At 45.1% G+C, this 25878-nt stretch overlaps 3 protein-coding genes across 8 annotated transcripts; 2 read left to right on the forward strand and 1 right to left on the reverse strand.

The window, feature by feature from the left end:
* The first annotated feature begins 686 nt into the window (after positions 1 to 686).
* brap (BRCA1 associated protein) lies at positions 687 to 10791 on the forward strand. Its single transcript, XM_020587113.1, is given in 13 exon segments — positions 687 to 1173; positions 1545 to 1730; positions 2239 to 2404; positions 3729 to 3918; positions 4647 to 4760; positions 6035 to 6183; positions 6613 to 6688; positions 6771 to 6909; positions 7867 to 7976; positions 8052 to 8141; positions 8266 to 8369; positions 8967 to 9106; positions 9711 to 10791. Coding segments are annotated over 13 exon segments (1773 nt in total). The 5' UTR covers positions 687 to 1094; the 3' UTR covers positions 9941 to 10791.
* A 101-nt stretch (positions 10792 to 10892) lies between these two features.
* Positions 10893 to 19258, forward strand: tor4aa (torsin family 4, member Aa). Its single transcript, XM_020587112.1, has 4 exons — positions 10893 to 11463; positions 11505 to 12500; positions 15215 to 15664; positions 17535 to 19258. The coding sequence occupies exons 3-4, from the start codon at positions 15215 to 15217 to the stop codon at positions 18387 to 18389; spliced, it is 1305 nt and encodes a 434-aa protein (XP_020442768.1). The 5' UTR covers positions 10893 to 11463; positions 11505 to 12500; the 3' UTR covers positions 18390 to 19258.
* Positions 19259 to 19281: 23 nt separating this feature from the next.
* Positions 19282 to 25400, reverse strand: LOC109952184 (voltage-dependent anion-selective channel protein 2). Of its 6 annotated transcripts, XR_002273718.1 has the most exons (11): positions 25215 to 25399; positions 24168 to 24238; positions 23806 to 23855; positions 23535 to 23537; positions 22715 to 22867; positions 22580 to 22632; positions 22006 to 22227; positions 21473 to 21623; positions 21337 to 21394; positions 20761 to 21176; positions 19282 to 20705 (listed from the first exon to the last, which is right to left on the reverse strand). XR_002273718.1 is itself a non-coding variant. In XM_020587115.1 (10 exons), the coding sequence occupies exons 2-10, from the start codon at positions 24232 to 24234 to the stop codon at positions 21085 to 21087; spliced, it is 849 nt and encodes a 282-aa protein (XP_020442771.1). In that variant the 5' UTR covers positions 24235 to 24238; positions 25215 to 25399; the 3' UTR covers positions 20733 to 21084. The 6 variants fall into 6 exon arrangements, 5 of the variants coding, with proteins under 5 accessions (XP_020442771.1, XP_020442772.1, XP_020442773.1 ...); XM_020587115.1 differs by lacking the exon at positions 19282 to 20705 and having other exon boundaries at positions 20733 to 21176; XM_020587116.1 differs by lacking the exon at positions 19282 to 20705 and having other exon boundaries at positions 20733 to 21176; positions 25134 to 25222.
* Positions 25401 to 25878: the final 478 nt, after the last annotated feature.

Consider the following 25878-nt stretch of genomic DNA (forward strand, 5'->3'; position numbering starts at 1 on the left):
AATAAATGTGATGTCAGGTGAACGCTAACAGATTTTTACTTGCCAGACTGTCAGAGAAGATGGTACAATCAGTCTTCATGTGGGCACCAATCTGATGACAGAACTGGCAGAGACAAGCATGAGACTATCGAGGATGATCGTGGAAAAGGCCTGCAGATCTACATGGAAATAGTCAAACATAATGTGCTGAGTTTGAAACAGAAGTGTCTCACCTCGCCTCACATGCCTGTGCTACCTGTGCGTCTGTGCTGTGCCTCCCAGGGGTCAAGGGTCAGCAGTGCCCCAGTTAACCATTAGTCAGAGCAACAGTGGCCATATGTTACTGTAAGCAGGTCTCAGCTGCACTCCCATGAACTACTGAGTGAATTTAATTTTTGACTTGATCAGTTTTCCCTCAAAAGGTCACATTCCACACTGGGTGGAGTTAAAAAAGCAGCTCTTCCTGTGGGAAAAAAGATTCTGAGATTGACTTTAAAATCTAAGGATGTTGCCCCAGGTGGGATTTGAATTACAGGAGGATGGGCAAGCTTCCAGAAATGTCACCACTTATAATGAATGGAGAAATGTGGCATGTCACCCCTCCATTTTCTATGTGCATAATTATATTGAGCACTTCATATAACACTCGAGGAAGAACCGGTTTTCTTCTGCTTTGTTTGAACTGTCTGCTTTTTATGTGTAAGGGTTGCAATGTGCAGTTAGTTCCTCTAGGTGGCAGCAACACGCCAGTGGTTAGTTATGCCTGTCCATTTTTGTTTGAAGAAGAGCTTCATGCTACAAACAACCGTGATTGTTATTGCTAACTAAATTCTCAGTTAACGTTACAGTGTTTATGGTTGGCGGAAGGCAAAATCAATATGACTAGTATAATGTTGGTCTTTTTGTTTAATTAAAAATTGCCCCAGGTGCCTTGACATCTAGTTACATTTGAACGCAAGTTAATTGACTTGCTAGCTGGACGTGTAGCTAGCTGGTGTAGCTCGGTTAGCCGGTTGTCACTGTATTGTGTCGAGATCTTTTTCAACAGGGGAACGGATCTCGACCCAACACCGGTTTTTCGTTCTCTGTAAACGTGGCAGTTTATTTTATAACACATGAGTGTGTCTCTGGTCGTTATCCGTTTGGAAATTGCTGACCAGTCTCCTTTTCCACAAGGTTTCCAGTACTCAGCTGGTAAGTTTGATATTGTCCTGGAAGTTAATTATTTTGTGTTAAGTTAGCCAGGCAGCTAACGGCTAACTATCAGTGACAAGATGAAAATCACCCTAACACAAGCGTGGGTTTACTGAGCGAAAGGATTCTGTTTACTGTTAGCCAGTTGTTTGTAATAGACAAATTAACAATTGTGATCTGTGTGTCCCTCGCGATGATACTCATTTCTTGTATTCATATATATAAGGACAACTCTCATTAACCCACATTTACTGTAAATGTGGCAGTGTTGGCCAGACGACTGATTTTATTTGCAGTCATAGGGTGAGTGTTGGAGCAGCCTTGACGTTCAGTGGTTTGGCCATTAGAGATCTCCTTTGTCGTGTCTGTAGTTGAAGGTATGTCAGAGGAGGAGCAGCAGGAGAAGGCTCTGGGTTTAGCCAAACACACTCTGAGTGGAAAGCCCGACCTGGAGAGAGAAGCTGTACTGCACCAACACATTGGCAGTAGAGCCATGGGGGACATGGTTATAGAAACGTTTGAACCCAGCCCAGGTAAGACATGCATGTCCCACAATGGTGTATAGTTTTTATCTGCAGCAGTGTGATGCACACTGATACACAAGCAGAGGTCATGAGATGTGAAACGTAAAGGAAGGCCACGCTATGAAAACACTCACAGTAGTTTATTCAGGCCCACATATACTGTCCTACTGCTACACACAGTAACCAGAGCAGAGGACTGCACATGTCCTGTTTTACAAAACCTGGTAGTGGAAGTGATCCATTATCCACAGATATCTCTAAATTAAATCTGCACCTTAGTCATTGTCATGTAAACATAATCACTCACTTTCACATTCATCTAGTTTGCATGGAAGCAGGGCTTGCATCATAGCTGGTCTGACAGTATCTACATTTTGCATGATGAACTGTCCCATTCACCACTCGCTCGGTCAGATCCCATTTGTTGTGTATGTAAAGCAAAATCACAAAGAGAACTGAATTTCTCCTGTAGATAAAGGTAGAGGTGAAGACCCTGGTGGTTCAGTTCTCTTTGTTACTTTGCTTTACATCCACAGCAAAGTAAACGCAGATGGTCAGGAGGGCACTGAGGCTTCACAAGACCACAGTGTATCAACAGGCACGGGCCCTGACTCCCCCTCCAAGCAGCTGCCAGACCAGATCTCTTTCTTCAGTGGGAACCCCTCTGTGGAGATCGTCCACGGTATCATGCACCTCTATAAGACCAAGTGAGTTCTTATTCTATTCTACTTTATTCTGTTTTAGTTCCTAAATGTTATGGCACCCAATACTAGGTGAGAGAGAAACGGTATTTCGATTTTCTGTATGTTCTGCACAAATGGTGAACTGACAATAAAGAATCAAGAATCGTTATTGTCAATATGTATAGCACAACGACTTAAAAGAGACATTATTTACATAACACACAATTGTATAAGTCAGTATAAAACTGAGCAAATAAGGGATGTATGGAACACAATCAGGTCAGCAGCATGTTAGAAGAGTGTAGTAACATTATAAGGTGCAGCTCAATGCAAATCTCAGTCTTTACGAAGAGGTGTGAACATGGGGGTGTGTCTGCAGAGGTCCAGTGTTCTGTCTGTGTCGGTCCATAGTGGGGAGGTTGTGTGTGACTAGGGGTTGGGGGGGTGATTGATTTCACAGCTCTGGGGAAGAAGCTGTGTCTCAGTCTGTTTGTTTTAGTCTTTATATTCCTGTACCTTTTCCTGGAGGGAAGAGGCACAGACAGACTGTTGCCTGGGTGGGTGGGGTCTGCAGCAATCCATCCGGCCCTCCTCTGGATCCGGTCAGCGTATAGTGAGTCCAGATCCAGAAGAGGACTATCTAAAATGCCCTGAGCTGTTCTCACCACCCGGGTCAAGTCCCTCCTGTCCTGTGCAGTGCAGCTGCCGTACCACACTGTCACACTGAGACAGAGGATGCTCTCTACTGTCGCTCTGTAGAAGTTTGCGAGCAACTGAGAGGAGAGACCAGCGCGTTTCAGCTTCCTGAGGAAGAAAAGCCTTTGCTGGGCTTTCTTCACCAGGTAGGATTTGTTCAGAGACCAGGCCAGGTCAGATGTGATGTGGACGCCCAGGAACTTGATGTTATCCACTTGCTCCACCACCTCCCCGTGTATGAGAAGAGGAGCATATTTTGTCTCCCTGGACCTCCTATAATCCACAATGACCTCCTTAGTCCTGTTGGTGTTCAGGACAAGATTGTTATCTGAACACCACCTTGTCAGGTCTGGATCTCCTCTCTGTAGTGAGTCTCATCATTGTCTGAGATGAGACCCACTACGGTGGTGTCGTCTGCGAACTTCACTACTGTGTTTGTGGGGTGAATGACATCACAGTCATGGGTAAACAGAGTGAAGAGAACGGGGCTGAGCACACAGCCCTGTGGTGTGCCTGTGTTCAGGACCAGTGTGGATAAAATCCTTGAACCTTGAGACACGTCTGGCAGTTCTCTGCCACTTCAGTTTGCTGTTCGATTCATTCATTCATTCATTCATTTATTTATTCTGATTGTTATTGTTTTTTTGTGCAGTAAAATGACTTCACTGACTGAAGACGTAAGACGTAGCGCCATGGTGTGCATCCTGACTGTCCCGGCAACCATGACGAGCCACGACCTCATGAAGCTTATGGCTCCATTTAATGATGTCATGGAGCATATGAAGATCATACGGGACTCCACCCCTAACCAGTACATGGTTCTGATTAAGTTCTCTACACAGGTGAGGTCTTAAGCAGCAGTCAGAGTTATAACTCCACTAACCAGCCACCAATCTAATACAGCTCCAGCGAAGAAGACTTCAGCAAGAAGAAAGAAAGAAAAAGGAATGATTAGAAAAATGAACACATTAAAAAGCATGTGGGTGTCTGTCCTTCTCAGCATGGGGCACCAACTTTTGTACCCACGTCGTCCTCTTACATGTTCTTACCATGTTGGTTAAACGGACACTTGTCCTACTTTAAAACAACTCGGGGCTTGTGCTGTATCATCTGCTACTGTTACAGTGAAATATGATCCAGGAAGTAGCAGCAGATTTATATGTTTAAAGCGTAATAGGCTCCAGAACACAGCACAGCGGTTTGTACATTTCACATACTCTGGAAAGTTGTCATAGCAGCAGCAGTTTTTATCTTTGGTCTGAAGTTAAACAGCAGAATGTTCTGGCAGCACAATGAGGAGCCATGTGTAGCATCACCATAAAACGGTTCCCTCACTGGTTGGTCAGCTAGTTATTTGATTTAATTTGTTGTTCAGGGTGGAGAGCATGTTGTAGTGATGATGTCACGGCTAATTGAATAACTTACATTTGCATGATTATTCAGCCTCAAAAATGATTCGACAGCTCATCTTTAATGTGGAGGCTTGTGCACCTGCTGCCTCATATTAATAAATGACCTGTGCCTATTTCTGACTTACTGCTGCTGTTTTCCTCTCTCTCTCTTTGTTTAGGCAGATGCAGACAGTTTTTACACAGCGTGTAATGGCCACCAGTTCAATTCCATAGAGGAAGCCGTGTGCCAACTGGTCTATGTGGAGCGGGCCGAGGTTATAAAGTCTGAAGAGGTAAACGCAGCCATCCTGTAATCACTGTTCAGTAGGGGTGCGATGAGATCTCACGATATTAAAAGTGATGATATTTCTCATCAAGGGAAAAGCTGTCTCATGATATCAGTATATAACAGAACCGGAGCAGCAGCCAGTATGATGGAGTGAGATGGTGCATTCACTTCAGCAGGCATTCAGACTGATCCAGTAAAAACTCAACTCCCTGCTGTGTTTTAACGCCCGGGGCTGTGTTGGTCAGAGGCTGAGGGGTTGAAGGGGGAGTGATGTAAGGCGTGTACGACACGGCCACATTGGGAAGAGTCAACATAAGCTTCATTCATGTTTCCAGGCCTAGACTTTCTGTTGTGTTTTGGTTAGCCATGTTGCTAATGTTGCATACTCTACCTTAGCACCAATTCTCCCACCAGTGTGTCAGCGTTGATAGATAACAAACCAGTACTAACGAAAATGCACAGCGTGTTGTCATGGTGGATTAACTGTGGCCCAGATTCGACAGTGAATAGCGGTGAATGCTCATGCTATCAAGGTAAACAAAAGTCTTCTTCCCGTGGGCGTCAACGTCCCTGATTGTCTCCCGTACATGATTGGTCAGCACAGCACCTTTGTCAGATGATGTCACTGTCCGGTGCTGTGGGGGTGAAAACACTGCTTCAATTAGAAGTTAGAAGCTCATGCACAGTTCATGCACAGCTCTAAGGTCTGAAGAGCCTCATGTAAAATCCTATAGGAGAGAAGCCGGTTGGCCGAGTCCATGGCCAAAGCTTTACGGTGGCTGCACATTGCCGTCTTTTACAGCACGTGATTGTTCCCACTCAGGACGTAGAACTGAGGTGACATTCATTACAAGATGTTTAGTTAGAACGCTTCAGAATGCACCTGCACTGTTTTGCATTTTGTGACTTCCAGTCAAATGAAAGATTATTTTACCGGTCATATATTTCATCCTTGAAAATTTCTTTAAATTTGTGTTAAAAAATTGTCTCACCTTGTTCTCGTGAGCTAGATTCTCCAAGTTAATCTGATAGTTCACTGAAGGTGTAATGGATAGTCAGTCAGCAGAAAAATAATGAGCACTGATAGTCAGTGAATTGTTCAGTTCTGGCTCCTCCGGTGTGATCGTTTCCTACCTTTCTCTGTTTTTAGCCATTGTAAACTGAATATCTGATACCTTTCAGCGATTGTCACCTTCCACCAGAACAAAGGAACAAATATCAGTTGTGCACCGTGTCAGACTGTTGCTGCCTCTCTCTGATCTCCTGCCCTCTCCTCAGGGAGCCAGTCTGCCGGTGATGGAGCTGACCGAGCTGCCGAAGTGCACGGTGTGCCTGGAGAGAATGGACGAGTCTGTGAACGGCATCCTCACCACTCTGTGCAACCACAGCTTCCACAGCCAGTGTCTCCAGCGGTGGGAAGACGCCTCGTGAGTTGTACAGACGCACACAAACACAGAAAATTTCCCTGGACCTTTCCTGTTTCTTATATTGTACCATGTTTGTTGCTCGGTCACTCAGTAGTTGTTACTTGCTCTTGGGAAATACTATTAAAACTGCTAGTAGGATTGTGTTATTCTTAGCCTACATTAGAGAGAAGCTTATGACCTCCTTTTAACAAGGAACGTAACTAAACCTCAGCTTTGGTTTTACCCTGATCTCCAACCATATAAACCAAAGAGCCTTCTCACTAATGGCAGAGTCGCACTCTCTCTCTCGCCCGGCTCTCAGTCAGCTGGATGTTTCTCCACGCTTCGTGTCATGTGGTGTTTGTTTTGTCCTCTTTACATCTGTTCTTCTGTGTCACAAAGGACCACGGCACGTGTGTGTGACTGTAGCTGAATGTGCTCTGTTTTCAGGTGTCCAGTCTGTCGGTACTGTCAGACTCCAGAACCAGTTGAGGAGAACAAATGCTTTGAGTGTGGAGTGCAGGAGGTAACTAATGTCGCTCTCTCTCTGTTGCTGTGTGTGCGTTCATGTTAGTTTTCAGTTTCTGCTGTGCCTTTCTTTTCTGTAGAACCTGTGGATTTGTCTGATCTGCGGGCACATCGGCTGTGGCCGCTACGTCAGCCGGCATGCCTACAAACACTTTGAAGAAACGCAGCACACGTACGCTATGCAGCTCACCAACCACCGTGTCTGGGACTACGCAGGAGGTGCTGGATTTGTGTGGCCTTGCTCGTGCGTGTGTGTTTATGTGACTAAGCACTTGTTGCTGGTTGAGGATGCTCACAGTTTATTACAAGGTCTTAAACAGCCATCAAGGGTTTATTATGGCTGTTTAAGATGCATTAACCAGTTGTGGACATTAGAGGGCAGAGAAATATCATGATCAGCTGAGAGTCCTGTTAATAGTCGTCACCAGAAAACGTCAAGTACTTCTCATTCATGTCGATTCGAAGTTGTGACTCAGAGTTGATCAACAGTTGTTAGAGCTCAGAGTCGTGTCCAACTTTGTCTGGTGGGGCCGAGCAGGTAGCGTGCAGCTTATGTGAGTTATTTTTGCCACAAACAGAGAGACCGAGCCACGTAATTGTACGTCATAAAACCAAACCACTGGACGATGCTCTTCACATCACAAGAGTCGTTCAGTTCAGTGCTGATATAAACGGTGCTGGTTATTTATTCAATACTTAAAACTAAATAAACATGCTTTAAAGCAAAGCTACTATATTGGAAAAGAGAAACTTCCTTAACAATCCAAGGAAACACATTTTCATTATGGATTCCTCCTCCAGTTGTTCTGGTCCGATGATAATCCTCAGTGTGGTGGCAACGAGTCACAGGTGTAACACCTGCACTAGGCTGAGGACGAGCGCCCTTCCTTCCTGCTTGCTTTCAAAAGTACCACAAGTTCTTACTTTAACACGTTGGATGGTAGAAAAATATTTAAACAAGAACTCGTCCCTGTTTGTTGTGAGAATGGTCCTACAATTATTAGTTTGCTTGTTTTGTTCAGCAATCCAAAACCCAAATATAAAAACAGAAAAAGCAGCAGATCTGCAGGTTTGGAACCAGTGAATGTTTGCTGTTTTTGACTGATTAAATGGCTAAAACAATGTTTCAGAATGTTTGCTGATTATTTTTCTAACTGACTTTTCCTGTTATTATAGATAACTATGTGCATCGGCTGGTGGCCAGTAAGACTGACGGCAAGATGGTGCAGTTTGAATGTGAGGGAGACACCTGCCAAGCTGAGAAAATTGATGCACTTCAACTAGAAGTAAGAGTTTCCCTCTGTCGCTTTTTTTGGCTGAGTCAACACTGAAATCCTCTAATTAATACTGTGTGTGCACAGTACTCGTACCTGCTGACGAGCCAGCTGGAGTCTCAGAGGATTTACTGGGAGAACAAGATTGTTCATCTGGAGAAGGAGACGGCCGAGGAGGTACCGATGGTTCCAGACGGCAGGGCTCTTTAAATGGGCTCTGCTGTGTTTTCTAGCTGATTAATCCTAATGATCCTTTCTGGTTATCGTTTGCCCTCTAACCCTGTTCTCGTCTGTCCTTTAGATAAACAACATGAAGGCTAAATTTAAGGAAACCCTGGAGCGCTGTGATAACCTGGAGCAGCGGTTCGGAGACATAACCAAAGAGAAGCAGAACATAGAGAAAAAGTAGGTGCTGCTCTGGCTGCATTACATTATATAGTTTTGGTTGTGTGTATTGTGTGTTCATCAGTGTCGAGTGTTTCCATTGTGTTGCTGGCTCTGGTTCTGAAGACTTCAACCTTTGTTGTGATGTTATTGTTTCCTGGAATGTGCCGCGTTGTGCTCGGGATTCCTGAGATATCTCACTATCTTAACACCTCAACTGCCAATAATTCATCAGGAAAAAGGTTTTGTTATTAGTTTATAGTTGTAGGATCTGGTGGTAGATTCCTTCCCTTAAAGGTTCTCTATTTATGAGGTGGAGAAGTTCTGTCCTGTAGACCAAGATGAAAGTGATTCTCTACTCTCATTGCGATATATTTGCAGTGATAGTAAAGTTGGTTGATTGAGACATTTTGAAATTTCATTAACAGCGGCGTGCTGTTAATGTGCGTGCTGGCTTCCTGCTGTTTAATGGTTTTGTTAAAGGAAAACTATGGTTTCACTTAAGAGTGACTTGGGTTCTGTGACCAGAGCTATGAAAGCAGAGAGGTTGTGATAAACCATTGTTTTCCTGTAAGACTATAAAAACAACCTACAGCTCCGCTGTGTCTGTGTGTTCAGGTACACTCAGCTGAACGGTCGAATGGTGAAGCTGAGCCAGGAGCTGAAGGAGGAGCAGGAGATGAACCGCTATCTGAGAGCCAATCAGACGCAGCTTCAGTCCCAGCTGGCAGAGGTGGAGCAGAAAGGGTAAGAGACGAGTGAGTAGAGAGAACGGACCGCAAGGAGTGGGTTGGCGGTTCAATGCCGGCTTCTCCAGTCACCATGTCGAAGTGTCCTTGAGCAAGACGCTGAACCCCCAGTTGCTCTGGGTGATATCACCAGTGTGTGAATGTGTGAGTGCTTGGGAGTGTGACTGGGCAAATAGTGTGACAGCGCTTTGAGCGCAGTGTGTAAAAGGGCACTATACAAGTATGAAACCATTTACCACACACGAAATGTCCACGACCTGCTCAGCAGCAGACCGGGTCAGAGCCCAGCTGGGGAACACAGTGGAGCATTTAGCAGCTCCAGAACCAGAGGTTTCCCCCAGGGGGTGGTGGAGACCAAACCCAGAGCGGCAGCACTGTGTTGAGGCTCATCAGGGGGACACTGACACTGCTGTGCACGGAGGAGCATGTTGTTTCTGTAGGAAATAGTGGCCTGATTGCAGTTCAACATATCAACTTAAAATATGTCTGCTGTTCACAGCTTGTTTGGCCTGTCATTGCAATTTTAAGAAAATCTTCTGAAGTTGTAGTTAGTTTTAATATGTTTTCTTCTTGAATGTATATTTAAACTCTGTGTTGTGTGGTGTTTCTATAGGTGATCACAAGGACGCGACAATAGCAGAACTGCAGGAGCAGCTGAGAGACGTGATGTTTTATCTGGAGACGCAGCAGCAGATCGAACACCTGCCTCCGGAGGCTCGCAGTGAAATCCAAGAAGGACAGATCAACATTGCAGCCAGCCCGTCGGACGCGGCTCTGGACTCGGCAGCAGCAGGCACCTCCTCTGGCAGAGGCAGGAGAGGCCGTGGCAGGAAGAGGAAGTAGGAAGTGTTCGACCGTACTGGAAAGTGGTAGAAGCACCGGCTGCCTCTCAGTGTGGGCACAACCTTTTGTTAACATGCCTGCATCATTGTGGCTTCTCAGAGAAGGAGAATGGTGTCCTGAAACAGGAGTAAATCGTCTTGATCTTGACCTGCACAGTGGCCCAGCTCAACGCGATGTAGCTTCTGCAGGGAGGAAGGTGCAGGTGGATCACTCAGTAAAGGCACAACCACCTGTGTGCTTTCTAGATATATTTATCATCTGTGTGATGTGAATATATTCAGCTCCTTCTGAATCGGTGATGGAGATCTATTTTGGTCATAAAATTATGCTCATTTGTGCCCAGTTTAAAATCTTATTTTTAACCAAAGTCCATTTAACAAATCACTTCAAACTAATCAAAATATAAACAGCTGGTAGTTCATGTCTGCTTTGTATAAAGAAATATTATGATGAAGGTGTGTCAAGTTTCCTGAATCCCTTCAGGCTTGACTTTTAAGTCTGTTAACTTAAATTTTTTAATAGTTTCTGAAAATGCTACTCAGGGCAAGAAATAGATGGAGGAGAAGGGGGGTTAGAAACCAGGGTGTGGTTTGTGTGTGTTGGTTAGAGCAGCTGATCGATGACCATTGTACCTGGACAACAGTTTCAGCTCTTGGGTGCGTTTGTTGCCACTGAATCTGTTTGTGTTGTTTGCTCTGAAGTCAGGCTCCTGAATTTACTAAACTGTTTTCTGAGTTGTTCACGTTGCTCTGAGGTGTAAAGGTGAAATGGATGCTTTTCAGATTGCAGTGAACTGATGTAAACACCATCAGATTAAAGATACAGGTGCAGCTTTGGCTGTTAGTGCTGTAGCTCAGGTGTCTGACTGACTTGTTCCACCTGTAGTAACAAACTGGTGTCATGTATGACTAAGCCTCCTCCTACTTCAACATTAACAGTTTACTTGCAGCAGCCTGTTGAGAGTAAACTGTATACAGAGGCCTCTTCCTTTCCGGAGCGCAATGAGAAATGCACTGACAGCTGATAGAAGCGCTGACGTCCGTGTGGCGTCTTGTTGAAGCCTGATCACTTCCTTTTCACTCCATCTGTACAGCAACTGTCACACTCGCATCTCTTCTGTGCAGTTGTCATCACACGGTCTGCTTTAATGACTGTGACTCACAATGCGGTGTGGCTTGTGTGTGGTGCAGTATGTACGAGCCTTGTTTTTATTATAGTCACAGGCAAATGATACAATATGTAAATATTTGCCACACCTCCTGGGTTTCTATTTATATCTTAAATATAGCCTTTGTAGCCTGCACACCCAGGCTGTAGTTGTCAAGAGCCAAAGTGACAAATATTTGCCTGACCAACAGTCCAAAACCCCCAAATATTCACTTTATTAGCATGTGAGACAGAGAAATGAAGCAGATTTTCACACTTTAGAAACAGGAGCCAGGAAATGTTTTTTTTGTTTTAGGTATGGCTGAAACGATGAACCAGCGTTTGTTTCAGCTCTGTATGCAGATTTGAAACTACATGTTTGTGGAGTTACAAGTACTACGCAGTGATCTGTATGCAGATTTGTGGAGTTACAAGTACTACGCAGTGTTTCCATGTGAAATGTAGTAGAGCTGAAGTATGAAGCAGCAGAAGTGTCTTGCAAAGAGGTAGACGAAAGATTGATACCACTCATGCCTGTACAGTAAACATGAAGATATAGCCAGTTAGCTTAGCTTAGCATGAGGACTGAAAATGGGGTAATGGCTAACCCGATTTAACTAAATCCACTAAAACTCACAAATTAACACCTTGTATATTAAACAGCACAGCATGTGATCCCCATTAAACTTGTGAAATGTGTTTTTGTACAGATTAAACACTATATAATGAATCAGCTAGCTATTTCCCACCTTTATGCTAAGCTAAGGTAGCTACCTGCTGTGTCCAGTATCTCCCAGTGTGTTGAGCAATTTCTTTAAGTTTGATCAATGTTTTACTTTCCACTGCTGCAGACACGAAACCTGCCGCATGTTTACTGTGAGTTAGTGCTATCTGTGGTTATATAGCTGCGATTAATCTCATTTCCTATATCACACGAGACACAGCCGCTGTTGCATATCATATTTGTACAGATAATAGGAACTTGGTGTCAAATGAAAGGCTTATGATCAGTGTTATGTAAGAGCAGAGGTCAGAAAAAGACATTTTCCTCCTTGTTTGTGAATACACAAGGAGTCAGAAAACAATGTTAGAATTCAGGTTTCACTGTAAAGATGACAAATCACATAGAAAAACAAGCACCTGATCCAGATCAGAGTCAAATGTGATGGCTGTTAAGTGAACCCAGCGTGGTGTCATGTGTCAGGCCCTTTGTTAAAAACACTCAACAGAAACTGGAAGGAAGAACCAGAGTAATAGAAACTAGGAGGAGGAGCTAGTAGATGGTTCAGCGGTACGATAGGAGGGCTCTTCCTGAGTTGAGCTGTTTGCTCTGTGGGGCTGGTCTCCGCTTCTTCTACTCCCAAACTATGGACTAGGCCTACACACAGCTGAAAGATTTAAGGAACATGTTAAGGTAAGCAAACCTTTTTTAGCTTTCCTGATTCTCATTGTCACATTTCCTCTCTCCCTGCTCTGCGCACACAACCTACATGTTGAAGGCTGCATGTGGGGCAGAAGAACTCTACCTGCCTCTTCTCTGTGATAAATCAGCGAAACTCCACACAGAAAAGACACCGTTTTAGAAAGCTAACCTCGAACTTGAGTTGTATTTTCAGCTTTTAGTTAATGCATATTTTTGCAGCAACAACTCACATAGCATCCAATAAAGAGAGACTCACTAAAGCATAATTTTACGCAGTGTAAAGTGCTCTGAAATGTGTGGTATGCAGCTGGTCTGTTCAGGTCTCTGCACGAGGCACATATCTCACTGGTTTGTCTCCCCCCTCACTGTGTGTGCTTCTAATTTTCTTTGTGCTGACATAAAATCAGCTTGGGTTTCCATGCCAAATCAAATACCCAGCTCAGTCGCACAATGCATCAGTATTCACTGGAAGTGCTGCTGTGCCAGTAACAGAAAATAAGTTCCCAGAGGTCAAAGTTCTCACTGGCAGCAGTGTAGATTGTGTAAATAGTCTTGTATAAGGCTTTTCTGTGCATAGCAGCAGCACTTTCAGGCATCCATCCCCAAGCGCGCGCGCACACACACACACTGGTGATAACTAAGGGTTGCTAGCATTGTGCTTAAGGACACTTAGGCATGTGGACCAGCGAAGCCAAGAATTGAGCCACCAACCTTCTGGTTCAGAGACGACCCACTCTGCCTGCTGTGCCACAGCTGCCACAATATTGCTGGTGACCCGACTTCTACTCGGTGTAACTGATATTTTCTTCTTTTGTTGTAAGAACAAACAAAAAAAACATGCTCACACAGAGAGTCTGCACTTCCTTCTTTCTGCAGGGACATTTTCCAAGTATTTCTTTACTTGATCTGAAGACAGACGCAGAATGTCCTCATGTTTTCTCAGTGCTGATGTGTCCGTTTGAACCAAACCTGTCACTGATCTGGGTGTGCAGACCCTGTTTTTGTGCCTTGGGTTGTGACTTTGGTTATACGCACCCCAACAGAGAAATGTAACATAACAGACACTCAGAAAAGTGGTGCAGGTGCAGTCTATACCAGTATCAGGCCTCTGTTTGGCTTTGGCTGCAGGTTTCTTAACGCCAGCCACATTGTATTTAAACTCCACCAGTCATATTTTCATCCCTTAATCATAAATGTGAAAATCATCACCCAGCATTTCCGTTCCCTCACTTTTTCAGGTTACCTTTCGAGTAGGCACAGCGTGAGGTCTGACTGACCTGAAAGAGGAAATGGCTGAGGGCGTTATTGCACTGACAACTCTGACTGTGCCGCAACAAGTTCCTTCTAAAGTCACAAAACCTAGACTGTTAGTGATTTGTAACTGATAGCATGACTACACAATGTGGTATCAAACATCTATCTGTGTGGTTACTGGTGGCAGCTTCTCTCACTGGTGGTGGTGTCACTGCCGCTGAGAAACTGATGGTTGGACTACAGAAAAGAAGGGCGGTTGTATCTTATCTTGGCATTTACATTTAAAATAAAGTTTTTTACATTTAATTAAATTATGATGGCATTTAAAGGAACAGTTTGCCATTTTGGGAGCTACACTTATTTGCTTTTATGATAACATAAGAAGACTGACACTCTTTTGTCTATATGCAAAATTTGTTAGCTTAGCTTAGCATAAAGACTATAAACGGGGGAAACAGCTAACATAGCTAGTGGCTTTCCATCCCATAAAATCCAATTTTGACAACCACCCTGACAAAGAGTCTTCTTCTTCTTCCTCTTTCAGCTGTTCCCTTTAGGGGTCACCACAGCGAATCATTTGTTTCCACCTACAGTAACTCTATCCTCAGCATCCTCTACTCTCACCCCAATTAACTTCATGTCCTCTTTTAGCACATCCATATATCTCCTCATTGGCCTTCCTCTTGACCTCTTGCCTGGCAGCTCCATCTCCAACATCCTTCTACCAGTATAACCACTATCCCTCCTCTGCACATGTCCAAACCATCTCAATCTGGCCTCTCTGACCTTGTCCCCAAAACAGCCGACCTGAGCTGTCCCTCTGATGTGCTCATTCCTAATCCTGTCCATCCTGGTCCCTCCTAAAGAGAACCTCAACATCCTCATCTCTGCTACCTCCATCTCTGCCTCTTGTCTTTTCCTCACTGCTACAGTCTCTAACCCATACAGCATAGCTGGTCTCACTACTGTCTTGTACACCTTTCCTTTGATTCTTGCTGCCACTCTTCTGTCACACAACACTCCTGACACCTTTCTCCACCCACTCCAACCTGCCTGCACTTGCCTCTTCACCCTGTCCACCCTGACAAAGAGTGGACAATATTAATAAATAGCTGGTGAACATCAAGGAGCATTTAGTGGCTAAAGAGCCAGATTGTCCCTCAGGGGGCACCAAAGACTAAAACAGGAGCTGAAAGACAGGAAACGCAGGATACATTTATCAGGCGGTAACACAAACATGAATCAAAATGAAAACTAATCGGTCCACATTTGCTGGATTTGTCGCCTAAATGGGCAACAGTTTCACCACAACAATTCTTAAATGATATGTCAGATGTTTTAGTTTCAGCTTCTGCACTACAAATCAACCCTCACATGCGAGTAGTGATGTGATTGTTAATTTGAAAATATGGATCACAACAGCTTTAAAGACCTGTTCATTCTCTCTGCAGATGAGTGACCGAGACAGCAGCACCTCGGCCTCTCAAACTGAGGGAGAACTGGAGGAAGAGGTGGAGGGAGGAGGAGAAAGACATGAAAATCAGAGGGACAGTCAACCCCTCAGTCTGTCCGACTTCTCGTCCACCTTGCATGCTGTCATCCGCATCAAACAGAAGTACCAGGCCATGAAGAAGCGCCGTCAGGACATGGGTGTGAGACTGGGAGGACCAGGACTCCCCACAGGGGCTCCAACTCGATCCAGCCCCAACATCTTCACCTTTGACACCCTCAACCCATCCACCTTTCCCACCCTGTCATCCTCCAGCTCTCTGAGGAAAAAGAGGAGAAAGAAGAAGCGGGTGTTGTTTCCTGAGGGAGGGCGGTGCAGGGCCACGCCAAAACAGGAGCACAGTCGAGCCAAATACTGCCTTTACCTGCTCAGTGCCATCGTCTTTCTGCAGGTAAAGGATCCAGCTACAACCTTTACTACAACTGTACATTATTAAATTACTACAGTAACTCTGTCTTTTCATTGATGCTGGTCAGACTTTTGCAGCTAAAGCAGGACTTTCTGTTGGTTTGAACTGCTTGACCCTGGACAGGCAAACTGTGAGGAAGCTTTTTCTGAAGAACAGATGAGTTAGGGTGTCACTGGCCGAAATCTTGAGCCATGAAGGTTAAAGAGTAACTTAAAAAGCACCAGATCATCATCAGCTAAAACTGCCAGCACCTGCAAAACATTTCCATCCGCCTAAGCTGTACTTTGTGCTCAGTGCTAGTCAACATTTGTTAGTATGCTCTCATGCTAAGCTAAGCTAGGAATACCTGGGAGATGGGTGACAAAGCAGAGACCTAATCCCTGACCCCCACAGTGAGGGCATCCGGTGGCTCTGGTATGTGGGGGGCAGTTAACTAGCACGGTTTGGCTCCATTTGTCATCCCAGAGGGAAGAGTCAGTGTTGTTCTTAGTCATCACCTTCATCTTGTGATGAATCCTTTCCCTCCTGGTGGGAGTGGTCTCCTCCAGAGCACCCCCCCATCCACGTGACACCAGAGGTCACTGACTGGTCTGATGAGGATGACCATGGTGTGAACCAGATGCTGTGGCCTTCCCAGTCACCAGGTCTCAGCCCAGTTGAACAGTTATGGGAGATGTTGGAGCGACGTGTTAGACAGCGTCTCCACCACCATCATCAAAACACCATGAGGGAACATCTGCTGGAAGAATAGTGTTCATCCCTCCAAGAGAGTTCAGAGACCTGGAGAGTCAAGGTGGAGCTGCCTGGTTCAGTACCTCACTGGGACTCTGTGCTGGGTTGTTCCTCCATCTGCCACTGTCTGTAGCTGCTAGCGTGGCTGTTTTGTTAGCATATACCCAGGATCAGTGGGTTATCCTGGTTAAGTAAAGTCAACTGAATTTAATCCATATTAAGCTCAGTAACAGTACTGTTTGGGCTGGATATTGATATTGCTGCACCACTTGCACCTGCACCCTTCTCTCTCCCACCTACACTGCAAATATTGAGGGTGAGGAATTTCTGTTATCATTTGTCTCTCCTGTGTGAGCCCACTGCATGTAAATAGAACTGTTTGCCTACGTGCTCGGTCATGTCAGTGTTCATTCAGAGTAGAGATGCGCTGTGATTCAGGCCTGAGGTGAGTCTGATGAATCCCACCATGACTGACTGCTGTACTGTCATGTCTGTCCTGCAGCATTACAAAGTTTATTTAGCAGTTTCAAACATAAACACGTTGAACGGGCCCATGTGTGTTTCTTGGAGTCAGTCGCTGCCTGGACACGAGTTGTTTCCATTTACAGTGAAGCTCCAAAGTAAACAGATCTGCAGAGATTACCAGGCTCATTAGCAGAGGTTAACAAGGTGTGAGAGTAAATGTAAATTCAGTACCTTTGTGTTTCTGACTGGGGTTCAGGCTTCAGAGAATAATGACCATTTTTCTATATTTTCTGAAGGTGGCTCTCAGGTGTATTGACAGTCAAGCTAACTATAGGTTGCAGCCTTATAGTATGTAGTAATACTACGCTGCCTGAGGTTTTCTGTTAATTATTTGGCAAACAGAAAAAATGGAAGCAATTTTGATAACTGTAAAATAAATGAAAACAGTTGAGGTCTCAGAACCAGGTTTTTACGCAGTCCTTCAAGACCAAGGCCACAAATCATCTGAAAACAGTCCTTCAACAAGACCAAGGCCACAAATCATCTGAAAAATTGTGATTAATTATATTAATTCAGGTGACAGGGAGTGAACATGGGCCTTTTGGGGCTCCCCCGGGAGTTTTTCCCTCATGTTCTTAATATCTGTCACCTCCAGGTGTACAATGCCATAGAGAACCTTGATGACCACGTTCTCAGATATGACCTGGAGGGACTAGAAAAGACCCTGAAGAGGGAGGTGTTTGGTCAGCAGGGAGCGGTGGAGGGCCTGCTCTCCCACCTGAAGGAATACCTGTCCACCTATGTCCACAACAAGCCCCTGGTGGTGTCCCTGCACGGCCCCAGCGGAGTGGGTAAGAGCCACCTGGGTCGTCTCCTGGCAGGACACTTCCGCTCTGTGGTGGGGGAGACGCTGGTGCTGCAGTACTACGTCCTCCATCACTGCCCCCAGGAGGCCGACGCCATGCAATGCGCCCGTGACCTCTCTGGCCTCATCTCAGAAATGGTCAAACAAGCCGAGGAGGAGGAGAAGATCCCGCTCTTCATCTTTGACGAGGTTGAGCACATGCACAACGAGATCCTGGAGACCTTGTGGCAGCTCGTGGCCTCCAGACAATCCAATGAATACCTGAACGCCATCTACCTGTTCCTGAGCAATCTGGGTCATGCACACATCACCAAACATATGCTGCACAACTCCTCAAGCATTTCTCTGACGATGGCAGCATCTGGTTATAGTAACCTTGTAAAAGAGTTAACTCCGATATTACGCAACACTCTGGAGAAGCTCCACCCACTGTGGGCAGAGGCAGACATCCTACCTCTGGGCCTTCTGGAGAAAGGTCACGTGATGGAGTGCTTCCTGGATGAAATGACTCGAGAGGGATTCTACCCGGATCATACCAACATAGAGCGCCTTGCAGGGGAGATTGAATATTACCCCGCCGTAGGGGGGCACAAATATTCCCAGACAGGCTGCAAGCAAGTGGTGGCTAAGGTCAACCTGCTGTGAAATGCTCTGCAGGACATGTCTGGATGATTCATATTCTTTTAATCCTCAGAAACCATGCATGAAAAGTGAGTGAGGTAATGTGGTTACAAAACTTGAATGACGCAACTCAGAGCCAATGTTTTCAAGAGCGTTTTTGCAAGGGTGAAAAAAATGTGCTCACGGACAGTGAAGACGTTCAGCTGGGGAAGAGCAGAGGTTTGGAAATTCCCAGTCCACAAACAGTCCTCAGAGGGTCAGGGTTCAGGGCCTAGTGGTATCTCCATGCACTAGGTTTTAGTTTTATTTATCCAGGATCAGAGGTTTCCACCAGATACAATTTAGGTGAATGAACTTTGGTTTTTGGTGCTCAGCATTAAGAAGTGACACTGTCAACAGTTTCCACTGGGACTATTGCTTCTTCAAATGACAACTGTTGGCAGTGAGGTCTGCTTTGGGGACAGCTTTTCTGGAAGGACACTCCTGCTGTTTACACGGATGTTAGTGTTTCACTTTGAAATGTATCAGCAATAACTGGGTGGATTGCCACAAGTTTTTTGCACAGATCTTCATGTTCCCCTGAGGACGAAGCCCTGACTGTCGTGAAAGTCAAATTTATCACTTATCTAGTGAAATATATCCATATTTTCTGGCACAACGTCTCTCACACATCAAACCCTACTGTAACTTGGCTGATCCTGAGTTTTCATTGGGTCAAAATTTTAATGTAGGACCTGCAAAACTAACGACAGTCCCGTCACCCTCAGATGTACTTCTGCTGTTAGTGCTAACTAGCAAATGTTAGCATGCTAAACTAAGATGCTGATGTCAAACACTGTCATTTGGAGCATGTTAGCATGCTGGCTTCAGCATTAAGCCCAGACCCCCCCCCCCCCCCCCCCCCCCCACGGTCTCATTTCACTGCCAAAAGGTGAATGACAGCTCATGTGCAGAGGTCACAGAGATGGATATACACATAAAAACAAAACTCTTTGCTCAGCTGGATACTACTAGAAGTAATTTAAAATGTGTATTTGAGTGAACTGACCCTTTAACTCTGACGACGACGCAGTTACCAGCTACTGTTTTAGGCAGCTCAGCCAGACATGGATGCTGATTACATAGTGTGAAGGATACTTTTTACTGGTGATGCTGTTGTATCAAAGAGAAGAACCAGAACCTGATGGAGAGCTGGAGAATATTAAGACACACATTAAGTTCAGATATTTATAATACATCACTTACAAACTCATTTTAGGATGTTCATAGGAAGTCTGTTTAGTCAGTGACATTGACAGCAGCATGACTTTTATTAGTGCTAGTGCAAGTCAGCAGGTTCTGTAGACATTTCTACAAAATCTACATTCAAGCCCATGGTTTCAGTCCTGTATTATTGCAGCTCATACACTGAATATTATGGAATAACTGACTCAGCCTCCGACCTGCAGATGGAAAGTCGGTAGTAGAAGCTTAACATCAGATTTAGCTACAAGTCTGGTGATGAGTCCTCTTGTCTTTGAGAATATGTGGACAAGTTTGTTCGTTAAAGATGTTTTGCACAAATCTGTGCTCCAAACAAATGAACAGAAACAATGCAGACTTGTGCTAGCACTAAGATTATGTTTTTGATTGTTGAGTATGTTAATGTCCTGTGTTCAGGTATGATTCAGTCCAAATATTTCTAATAAAAACGTGAGTGTCTTGGAATTAAGGTGATACCATGTGTTAACTATTGAACTTTAGAGATGCAGATAAACAATCTTGGGATTAAGCCAGACAAGCTGTTCCCTCCATGTCTTCGTAATGCTAAGCTAAGCTAGCTGACTGTTGAAGGTAGCTTCAGTTTCACTGTACAGATGAGTGGCAGTGTTAACGCTGGACTAAAAAGCAAACATCACATTATTCCTTTACAATTTTTTTTGTCAAATAAAAAAAAAAAAAGTGGCAGAAGAAGCTTTGCAGGTTTTGGCTGCTGTTGCAATAAGAAAAATTTCACAGCCTGTTTAAACTGTCTTTAAGTTATCAGTAAAAACAATCCCACACATAAACACCCCATAAAACCACAAACCGACTTTACACTTTGGTTTTTGTATGGATTTAACTACAACCTGGCTGGATAGCTGCTTCTCTGTTTGCACTTTTCATGCTAAGCTAATAGTTTTCTTGATTGCACAGATATGAGACTGGTGCCAGTACCCTTATCTCCTTCTCTGTAAATAAGTGTAGCTTTCCCAAAATGTAAAACTATTGAACTGCTGGTCCACTTACCAGCTTTTTCCAGAGCTTTTAATTGTCTCTGTCTCCCTGCAGATGGAGTTGGTTCACAACAACTCAGCAAACCTCATCCCCTGAGGACCGTGAGTAGATGGAGTTGGTCCACAACAACTTGGCAAACCTCATCCCCTGAGGACCGTGAGACATTGTAAAAGCTCCAGAAAAGGCTAGTTAAGCCTTGAGTTACGATGTATTTTGTCAAATTATTACCTTGCACCTTATCTGCAAGAGAAAAGAATAAATTTAAGACAGTTTTAATTTTATTATTAGAATTCCCTTAACATTGGAAAAATGAGGTGCTGTGTCTGAGGGACAAAGAAAAGAGTCGTTGAAACATAAGCAGATGGAAGAAGCGCATTTTGATTCATGTTTACAAAAATAATAATAAAATAAATAGGATGGTCATAGGAGAAGAGGGTGGTGATGTGGGCCTCAGGTCGCCCTGTTACACCTCCAGCTCAAAGCCCAGGCCGACTTTGTGTCCGCCGGCGTTGAAGTTCTTCCCGTCGATCAGGGCTGAGAGGGTGACCTTCACACCTGCAGAGACAAAGACCAGAACATCATCACACCATGGCCAGATCCGGTGGACACAAACTCCTAGTAGGTAAAACATGGTGGAGCCACACTTCTCCTGCTCATACTCCCTCTGTACTGTCTGTAGGTTTCAGGTTTGAGAGGTGCTCGGGTGGGAGCCTACCTGGGCGAAGGCTCTGAGTGTAGCCTACTCCGATCAGACTGGCGTTGTTCACTTTGGCCTGTGGGTGAAACAGGATGTGAGATGAAACAAAGCAGCAGAACATGTCTGTTCTGCTTGTAACAGCCGGAGCACTTACAGACACAGAGATGTCTTTATCCAGCTTGTATTTGGCAGCAATGCCAAAGCGAGTGTTGTTACTGCCAGCGGTCCAGGCCAGAGTGACCGCCGTCTCCAGCTCGTCGTTCACCCTCTGGTAGATGGAGCCGCCGAACTCGGCCCCGTCATTACTGAGAGAAAAAGACACCACGCTGTTGTCTCCTTGGATCATCAAGTTCGCCTTCAAAATATTAATTTTAGCCCCTTTACATTAGAGAACTGGCAAGATGACTGTAAACACACAGATGTGTGTGGCAGTAACAGAGCACTGATACGTATTCTGTTCACTAGGGAAGTGCATCACACCCAGAAAAAGGGAGGCTTCACCTGAATTACTGTCTCATCGCTATAAGAAAGATGTGGTAATTAGAGATGCTTGTGTTAAATTAACATCACGAGCTTTGTAATGCACAAAAGTTTTAAGTGTTGAAACTTTAAGACTTTTCATCTGCTTCTGATCCAGAGAAGACACTTGTGAGTGGTGCTCCCCGTGACCGGCAGTGGAGGACTCACACGTTGGTGTGCAGCTGGAAGTCCCCGGCCCTGTAGCCGAGGGCGAAGTTGTTCTGGACCAGTTTGGATTTGGCCGTGTGGAAGGCCATCTGGTAGCCGGCCAGCCAGCCCTCGTAGCCCAGCACGGCCGCAGCGTGGATGATGGGCCCCTCAAAGTCGACGTCACAGCCCAGGTTCACGTAGTTGCGCTTGTAACCCGTCTTCAGCTTGCCGCTCTTCTTACTGGAGACAGAGTTTGAAGGGTTAAATGTGAACCTCTAGTACCCTGAACGTTAACAGTATAAACTGCACTACGTCATCCTCTTCCCAGATCAGGCATACTGTCACTACAGTTCACTTCATGAAATTAGTGGACAATAACAAATATAGAATACATGAGCCTTTAAAGGGCAGCGAGAAACAAAACTTCACATCAGATCTAATGAAACGAGGTCACGACAGTTTAACCTCCAATGGATTAATGTGATTTTAAAAGGTCCTAGCCCTTCAGCGTAATGTAGGTATTAACAAAACAACGAGACCAGGCCTGACCTCATGTAATCCCACTGATTCAGACAAATAAATGTCCCCTCACCCTGTGTTGGGTACAAAAGATGTGTCCAGGGCGACCTTCAGTCCTTGAGCCAGCTGTAGGCGAAGTGAACAGCCGTTAACCACACACCAGTGAAATAGTCCAACGGTACCCTTATCTGTTTGCACATGCACAGACCTGGTCCTCCACAGTGACTTCAGTAGCCAGGGTGTTATCTGTGTTCCACTTCTGGTTGATGATCAGGCCCAGCTCCTTCATCTTGTACTTGGTCTCCAGGCTCCCCGAGGCCTTCCCCGTATCTGTGTTACTGGAGCCAGACGTGTTGAACTCCTGACATGAGGACGAGAGGGACATTCAGCTCGACATGGGAACCCGAGTGAACATCCGCAAAAACAGCGACACCTCACAGATGGGGAGAAAGTAAGAATCATGCCGACTATGACCAAACTTTATCATTAAGCTGCAGAGAAATAAGTGGAAAAAGACAATAGGAGACACCGGAACTCATGAAATGGACAGAAAAATACACCAAGTTTATGGACACAGACCAAAGCAATGTCTGCACTGCCATGTTTGTAGTTTCTTTTGGGCTCTCAAAGGTTTCACTTTTTCTATTTAGCAACTGGTGCTGAAGCTGGAAATTAAAACTCCAGGAATCACGTTTTCAGAAAGACCAAGAAAACAAATGCTGGAGATGGTACTGACTTAGAGGCTAGACCGGATGTGATGTCATGTACGTTTTAATCTATGTAAACTGCAGTGCATGTTGTCTTTGGTGTTAGTACATGGTGGCAGTTTTGGTTTGTATCTATGTGCATTTGTTAAAACTTAAACATTCTTAAGGAACACATTGATTTTCATGCTATGAGAATGATCGTCACAAAGACCAAAACCATTCAGACACAGATTCCACCAGAAAAACAAGGTGCGAGCGAGCAGAGGATGAAGAAACAGGACAGAGACACAGGCAGAGCGGTCGGCTATGACGCCACCTTACCATCTAGGTTAGAGTGTGAGCAGTCCACAGCAGAGGGCGGCAGCATGGAGACAGAGGAGGGGTTAGGAACGGCAGGTAGAGAGACAGACAGGCCACACACCTGCTGGCCTGTCTGTCTCTCTAGAACAGAGCACAGAACAAGCCGAGCTGGTCGGCAACAGCCCTGAAAGCTTCAAGCTCCAGCTTAAAATGGAAGATCTGTGATCAGAGGGGAAGGAGACGGTTAGAGACTTCAGCAGATGTGTCAAGAGAACGCAGGTTAACAACTCACCACTCCACTTTGTGATTTGGTCTTAAGGTCCAGCTTTACAGCACCAAAGCCTGATGGGAAAAAAATGCCAACAGTGAATGGCTTCAATATCATGCAAATAAATTTAATTTAAAGGAATAGTTGGTCAGTGTGGGAAATATTTGCTTTGAGAGTTAGATGACAGGACTGATCCCAGTCTCATGTCTGTTCATTGTGATGGTTAACTTAGCATAAAGGCCCCGCCCTCCGACACAGGCCAAAACCCACTGACTGAACGAGACACAAAATGTTTTCTAGTCATTGTGCATCTCTTTAAAGCAGGCGGAGTGGCTCTGTGTTTGAGAAAACACTTAATTCCCTCCTGGGGCTGAGCTCGTACTCACCGTAGCCCTTGCTGAATATGTCCTTGGCAGCCTTGCCCAGGTCTGAGTATGACGGAGGGACAGCCATTGTGCTGGAGAAAGGTGGCAACATGAGTGTTACAGTTCAACACAAACCTGAATAGTTCTCTATTCTACACAAAGGGTTTCTGCAATGTTCACCCCAAGATTTCATAATACTACAGTCAATGGATTAGGGAAAACCAGCAGGGACAATAGGACCTACAAGGAAAGGGGACGTAAAGCTTTGTAAAGACTCTTCCAGTCCTGCAGAGACCCTCAGATCCTCAACAGGGGAGAAGATGTGGGTCTCTGTGAAGCCAAAGCTGATCCTGGATGAAGGCAGCCTGCAGTCACTGTGTATAAACGATTCATAAAGCTGTCGCGAATCAACAACGACTGGGGCACGTAAATGGAACCCTGCATGTGAGCACAAATGTGCACAGAGACAGATGAGCCAGCCAAGCAAGCAGATGTTCAGGTAGCAGAACAAAAGGCTCTCTCTACTGTGGTCACCATAAAGGTTGGTTTTAAGAAGCCCCCTTTATGCCACAGTCACTGGTGTTCACCGTAAGAACAAGTGGAGGGAGGCTGTTGACAATGACAGTCCAACATGCATCTGGGACAAAGGACCACAGCGAGCCAGTGAGGGAGAGGTGGGGGGGTTTGACAGCTAGTTAGCCGCTGTGTGGGCTGCAGACCGACTGAGCTAGCTAACTAGCAAAAGAAGGGACACACAGGTCAACGTTAAAGGTGCTGCCTCCCCAAACACACCCCCTCACAGCCAACTAGCTGCTCAATGACGCGGCTGATGAAGTAGCTAAATGCCGGGCTAAAGGTAAAGCTCTGCCCTGTCACACGGGAAACCTATGATCCGAGGATGAAACTGCATTATAAGGCTGAACATCATTACATAACGGAGCTACAGTCAGCTACATCGCTTCGATGCTAGGTAGTTATGTGACTAACCTTGAACACAAACAAAGACTTTCACTATTATGAAGCTCGGCGCTGCATCTACGATCATTCGGCGGTGCTGACGCTCCTTACCGGTGCTAACGTGTTAGCCGAGGTGGTCTGCTGCGCCGGGAGGTGCCTGTTGCGATGCGGCTCAGCGGTCCGACAGCTAGCGTGACGCTGTCTACAACTGGGACAGGGCACGATGAAGGAGACATACGGCGCATGCGCGGTCACTGTAAACAGAGTCGATGCGAAGGAAAGAGATTAATCTCCCGACCACAACCTATGTGGCTTCTATCCGAGCTATTTTACAAGCGTAGAAGAAGAACACCGTGTTTTGTGTCTTTGTATCTGCAGCTGTTGTGCATCTTTTTGTGCTCGTTTTACTTCTCTTTGTTGTTGCTTTACATTAGTTTGTGTTCATTTTCCGTCTCTTAGTAGTTTTACATATTTTATTGTCATTTTGTGGTCGTTTGCGTTTTTGTGGCTATTTTGAGTCTCTGTAAATCATTTAGTGTCTTTTTGTGGTTGTTTTGCATCTCTGTGGTCTTTCAACATGTTTTGTAGTCATTTTGTGTCTCTGTAGTTTTCTATCATCTTTTTGCCCTCTTTGTCCACACAGACTTTTTACCACATACACCGATCAGGCATGACATTATGACCCCCTGTACATCTGTATGCACTTCAGTGCAACACTTCTGCCTAAACATTTGTGTTTATGAAGCTCAACATATTTCAGTTTTTGGTGAGATTG

This window comes from Monopterus albus, unplaced genomic scaffold (genome assembly GCF_001952655.1).
Source record: "Monopterus albus unplaced genomic scaffold, M_albus_1.0 scaffold439.1, whole genome shotgun sequence".
Classification (NCBI taxonomy): Eukaryota; Metazoa; Chordata; class Actinopteri; order Synbranchiformes; family Synbranchidae; genus Monopterus; species Monopterus albus.

What these genes read in the sequence shown, in the direction of transcription:
- tor4aa (XM_020587112.1), top strand. Translation starts at nt 15,215, where the DNA reads ATGAGTGACCGAGACAGCAGCACCTCGGCCTCTCAAACTGAGGGAGAA. An exon ending in GTGCCATCGTCTTTCTGCAG is followed by an intron (nt 15,665 to 17,534) that starts GTAAAGGATCCA and finishes TGTCACCTCCAG; the next exon opens with GTGTACAATGCCATAGAGAA.
- LOC109952184 (XM_020587115.1), bottom strand. Translation starts at nt 24,234, where the DNA reads ATGGCTGTCCCTCCGTCATACTCAGACCTGGGCAAGGCTGCCAAGGAC. An exon ending in TCTTTTGTACCCAACACAGG is followed by an intron (nt 22,228 to 22,579) that starts GTGAGGGGACAT and finishes CTCTGTCTCCAG; the next exon opens with TAAGAAGAGCGGCAAGCTGA. An exon ending in CACTCAGAGCCTTCGCCCAG is followed by an intron (nt 21,177 to 21,336) that starts GTAGGCTCCCAC and finishes TTGTCTCTGCAG; the next exon opens with GTGTGAAGGTCACCCTCTCA.